Raw genomic sequence first — 6,000 nt, forward strand, 5'->3', positions numbered from 1 at the left:
CTGTCCCGCTTCGATGGATCACTGCATACCACTATGTAATATGCATTAGACAATACGCATTTGACAACTGTCCACAACCACAATGCAATACGCATTAGACAATATGCATTAGACAACTGTCCACAACCATAATGCAATATGCATTAGACAATACACATTAGACAACTGTCCACAACCACAATGCAATACGCATTAGACAATACGCATTAGACAACTGTCCACAACATGTACTGACACAACACAACACAATGTAATGTGGTTTTCATTAAACAACACTCACCTGTTAACTTTGCACGTCCTCGAAGTAACACAATAGTCTTTTTTTTCCCACAGGTTGGACACTCGTAATGAGTACACGTCTTCGGTATGGATCATCACTACACGTGGTTACGTCTGTACACGAAGTTGGACACGGACACAATGAAGCCACCCCCATAGTCAACCCCTACCAAGCGACATTCACAAGCCCACCAGTTTCTACCCACGCTATTCGGTCATTGTCCCCTTCTACAATACATTATGGCAGTTACCTTAAACATAAATAGATTCATTTTCCCTTTTACCCCCAACTCGCCTCGGTAGCCAAGAGGTCTAAAGCGTGAACAAAAAGCGTGCGTTTAGGTTTAGTTACGAACTTTCACGGATCGAATCTCCCCTCCTGCGCAGTCGTAAGAAAAAAAAAAGAGAGAGACATTAAGCAAGGAACAGAGAAGGAGAGACTGGAGAGAGAGAGAGAGAGAGAGAATGACAGGACGAAGTTCCTCTTTTGCTTCGTAGGTGTCGTTACTCTTTTTGTTCCACTTTCCTACACTAGATGTCACCCCACCCTAAACCCCTATTTCCACTCTTTCCCGCTAGGGTGTGTGGTGAGCTTGTAGGGGAAAAGTGGAAAGGGGACGTGGGCGGAGCTTTGCGTTCGCCGTATTACGTTTTTCCCTAATAAAGATATCAGAGCATAACAACAAATAAGAAAATATGGGAAGAGAGAAAACGTAGAATGTCATATTCTATAATATTTTTAATTTATTCTAATTACAATGACAATAATAATAATGATAATAATGATAATAATAATAATGGTAATAATAATAATAATAATAATAATAATAATAATAATAATAATAATAATAATAATAAAAGCAGTAATAGTAGAATGTATTTTCCTGTTTGTGATTATGTATTCAGTCTCTTTTTTTTATTATATATATGTCGACACTTTAGCACCATCGCATTTGCCTGTCACCTCCAAAGTTGCTGGTTCTGCTGCAGCATCCGCAGTGAGCATCAAAAGGAATAAGTATCGGGATCTCCAGGACAGATACTTGTTCTCTGTTTTTGCTGTTGAGACGTTGGGCCCTTGGTGCTCAGAGGCTAAAATGCTGGTTTCAGACATCGGGAAAAAGTTGCAAGCGCTCAATGGAGATTCCAGGTCGACTGACTTCTTGACACAAAGAATCACTATTGCTATCCAGCGTGGGAATGCTGCCAGTGTTATGGGGACATTTCCTCAAACACTGGCTTTGGAGGAAATATTTTATTTTTAAAAATTCAAAATATTGGCCTAATATCGGGATCAACTACATTTGTTTGTTGACGCAACAAGACTTAAAGAGTCTTGAAGGAATTCTGTTGGAAGACGTTCAGGAATCTTTGCCACATTGTAATAAAACCCTCAAGGCTTTGCAGAATGAGATCATTATAGTACATCTCGCGACCGATTGACAAGAAGAAGATTGTGTTCTTCACAAACAAGACAGCAGCTCTGCCTGTGGACGATGAGTTCCAGAAACTCTGGTGTTCTGTGGTAGTTGAGAGCACGGATAACCTGAAGATAGAGGAATATCTGGAGAAACAGGGAATCTGCTCCATGGAAGATCATAGACCCAAGAAGACGACACTCCACAAGCGTAAGAAACCGAGCCAGCGCCAGAAGCAGCTCAAGAAGCCGCGAGACAACGAGCACTTGGCTGACACCCTGGTAACATACGATGACAAGTGAAGATTGGAGAAGTGAGAGTGGGGTTGATTATTTCTTGTGACGTTGGTAGAGGAGACTGGTGCTGTTGACTGAACACGAAGACCGGTAGACAATGCGTGTGCATTGTGTGAAATGATGACGAAAAAAAAAGTGTATCATGTAATCCCTACTGTATATTTCGCTTAATTTTTTAAATACTTATATATATATATTTGTATTATTATTATTATTTTAAAGTTAATACTGATTGTGTATATGTATTCAATCTCTCTTTTTTACTTTATTATGTTTATTATTATGTATTTTTCTGTATGTGATTTGATCCTGGCTGAGTGGAAGAGAAGGCCTGATGGCCTTAACTCTGCCAGGGAAAATAAAACAATTATTATTATTATTATTATTATTATTATTATTATTATTATTATTATTATAGTATAAAACAATCGTATCATGGATTACATCCATTTTTCTCAGATTAATAAATGAATCATAAACAATAACTTTGTATTCAATTATTTTGTACTGTTCCATGGCCAACTATGATTAGTAGGGAGTGGATTTTTATATACTAAAAGTTAAAAATGACACTGAGAATATTTTAATAGAAAATCACCATTGTGGTCTAGTGGTTAGAGCACTGGACTTATAATCCTATGGACCCAGGTTCGATCCCAAGTATACACCTCAATTTATAACTTGTGTTGGACAAGCCTGTGGTCGAAGTAACAGGGGTTTTCTCTGGGAGTTCATGTTCCCCCGTGGCATCCCAACAAATCTCCATTATCATCTCAATGCGGGTGTAGTGAAGACCAGCCTCCAATGGCGCACCCTGGGCAATGACTCTGTCGGTAAATTAGTTCATACAACTGGCTTCATATGAGTGAATAACAACTAGTCAAGTACCCGCCATTATTAGTAAAAAAAAAAAAAAAAAAAAAAAAAAAAAAGGAGAGTCACAAAGCCAGAAAAATTAATATAGTGAAACACATTTGCTACTTGTAAAACGCGATTGGGACTGTTTATTTTAACTTGCATTTCAAAAGCAAGCACCACCTACTGAAGCCATCTACAAGTCTATATTAGTGGAAGCTGCAGTCAATAGCATGAAATGGCAAAAACTTCATCAATTAAACAGCGGACATGGAGTTGCGTTATTCATTAAATTGACTAAAGCTTTCAAACCCAACGGTATTATTTACACCAGAGAAGGGATATTGCTTGCTAGTTTATAACTATAGATAGCTGGAATATTAGGTTTCAGTACATAAAAATCCACTCCCCAATGACTGGCATGCATTAAAAATGAGTGCAGTTTCAGTAGCAAATACTATGTACTAATTTTTTAGATTTATGATATTCAGATGCAAAAAATTATGTTTAATGGTATGGATGAAGAATTTTTTGCAAATCAAGATTTTCAGGTATAACTCCCTGTAAAGTTGATTTGAATAATTTCGAGGGAAAAATTGTTCCGGAGCCGGGTATCGAACCCAGGACCTTTGGTTTAACGTACCAACGCTCTACCACTGAGCTACTCGGGAACTCTAACCGACACCGATCCAATTTTTCCCTCTATATCCACAGACCTCAAAGTGGGCTGACAACCGTCAAGCAACCAACTTCGAGTGCACACTAACTCCGTGTGACTTAAATTGGATCGGTGTCGGTTAGAGTTCCCGAGTAGCTCAGTGGTAGAGCGTTGGTACGTTAAACCAAAGGTCCCGGGTTCGATACCCGGCTCCGGAACAATTTTTCCCTCGAAATTATTCAAATCAACTTTCCAGGGAGTTATACCTGAAAATCTTGATTTGCATAATACACGTCACTGTTCGTTAACAGAAAACCACAATTTAAGTCACACGGAGTTAGTGTGCACTCGAAGTTGGTTGCTTGACGGTTGTCAGCCCACTTTGAGGTCTGTGGATATAGAGGGAAAAATTGGATCGGTGTCGGTTAGAGTTCCTGAGTAGCTCAGTGGTAGAGCATTGGTACGTTAAACCAAAGGTCCCGGGTTCGATACCCGGCTCCGGAACAATTTTTTCCTCGAAATTATTCGAAGAATTTTTTGTCTGCAAACAAAAACTGTAACAACTTTTTCTTGTAAAACAATGAGGGAAGCTAATATTTCAATATAAATATTTTAGTACTGAAATCCCTAAGTTCCTTGTTCCAATACACCACCCAGTATATACTGAAATACACCAAAACTGATAAAATATTGTTACCTGATAAGCTCTAAGAGCAAGATGCATTCTGCGAGACCATAGCAATAGCTTCTTCTTGTCTGACGTCATCATGTCATAACAATTTTCCAACTGGGTCTGAACAAAGTGGAATGTTTGCACTGACATAGTTTCACTGTAAGAGGGAATGTGTTGTAAAACATTAATTAGCAATTTTAGAGGTAGAGTTAACATGGGATGGTGTCACATTACAAAGTGATAGCAATAATAGGTCTATAAAGCCAATTAAGTAGCTGTTACAATATCCCATTACAAGAGGCAAGCAAAGGGCTTCAGTGCAAGCATGCAGCAAGTTTATTGATGAAGGGTGCCTTTATTCATGCACCACATGTTCAAGCTATCTATTGCACATTTTAACCATAACAAACAATTTCATGCTGTTGTGGCAAATTATAATAAGAGATTAAACATTTTAATCAATGCATTTAGAATTAAAGCGAAAACACTTTCAATTATGCTTCAACATAAAGGGGTAATTTAATACATGAGTTATCCATTATTGAAATAACCGTTGGGTTGATATCAACATGATTTTATCATGCATAAATATGAAGCCATATTTAGGTGATATAAATATACATTTTCCTTTCTAAAATGTGATATAAATAAAAAAAAATCTAAATACAGTATGTCGTGTGGTACCAACCATACAATTCTAAAAATTAACATAAACAAGCAAATGAAACTAAAATTATATTTAATCTTCATCTTACGATGTTTGGGTGACGTATATACGTCCGTTGATGTGACATATTAATGAATTAAATACTATTATAGTCACAATCATGCCATGGTATGAAAGACAAATTTCACAACCTCTAGCGGGAAGCAAACCTGCGACTTCCTGTTCTCCGGTCAGGTGCTCTACCACTGAGCTATCGAGTTCGTCTCACGCCAAAGGCTCGGAATTATCCTTTCATACTGGCGACTCTGTTATAGAGTACTGTCAATAGCGTCTGATCTTAGTCAGCACTGCTTATGGCTGGAAAGAAACTTTTACAAATGTAATCTTCATCTTACGATGTTTGGGTGACGTATATACGTCCGTTGATGTGACATATTAATGAATTTAAATACTATTATAGTCACAATCATGCCATGGTATGAAAGAAAAATTTCACAACCTCTAGCGGGAATCAAACCTGTGACTTCCTGTTCTCCAGTCAGGCGCTCTACCACTGAGCTATCGAGTTCATCTCACGTCAAAGGCTTGGAATTATCCTTTCATACTGGCGACTCTGTTATAGAGTACTGTCCATAGCGTCTGATCTAGTCAGCACTGCTTATGGCTTGAAAGAAACTTTACAAATGCAGGTTCGATTCCCGCTCGAGGTTGTGAAATTTTTCTTTCATATCATGGCATGATTGTGACTATAATAGTATTTAAATTCATATATACTTTGTCTTTTCGGGATTTACTTTCTATTTATGACTCGTGTTGAGTAAATCCGTGGTCTAGGTAACACAGGGATTTTCTCCGAGAGCTCCAGTTTCACTGTGGCATCCCAATAAATCTCCATCATTAAAAAATCATCATGAGTGTAACATAGACCAGCCTCTTATGGCGCGCCCTGGACAACGACTCTCGTTAAATTGGTTTAGACAAAAAAAAAATAATAACTTCCTCTATTCAGTCTATCGAAATGTGGAAATATTTACTGCTGCAACTAGCATTCACAGCAATTGCTAATGTGAAAGAATAAGACAGCATCAGAAAAGAAGAATGTACTGTGCACATGTATAAATTGTAAATGAGGTAGCATTGTCAGATGTCATTGT

The 6,000-nt window shown here is 37.9% G+C and overlaps 1 protein-coding gene across 1 annotated transcript in view; it reads right to left on the reverse strand.

Moving 5' to 3' along the window:
* timeout (circadian regulator timeout) overlaps positions 1 to 6,000 on the reverse strand; it is a 369,648-nt gene that overhangs the window by 314,479 nt on the left and 49,169 nt on the right. The window contains exon 11 of the mRNA XM_069832667.1: positions 4,204 to 4,336. Coding sequence (XP_069688768.1) covers positions 4,204 to 4,336 — 133 coding nt within the window. The remainder of the gene's footprint in view (positions 1 to 4,203; positions 4,337 to 6,000) is intronic.

The sequence above is a fragment of the Periplaneta americana genome, chromosome 8 (assembly GCF_040183065.1).
Source record: "Periplaneta americana isolate PAMFEO1 chromosome 8, P.americana_PAMFEO1_priV1, whole genome shotgun sequence".
Taxonomy (NCBI): Eukaryota; Metazoa; Arthropoda; class Insecta; order Blattodea; family Blattidae; genus Periplaneta; species Periplaneta americana.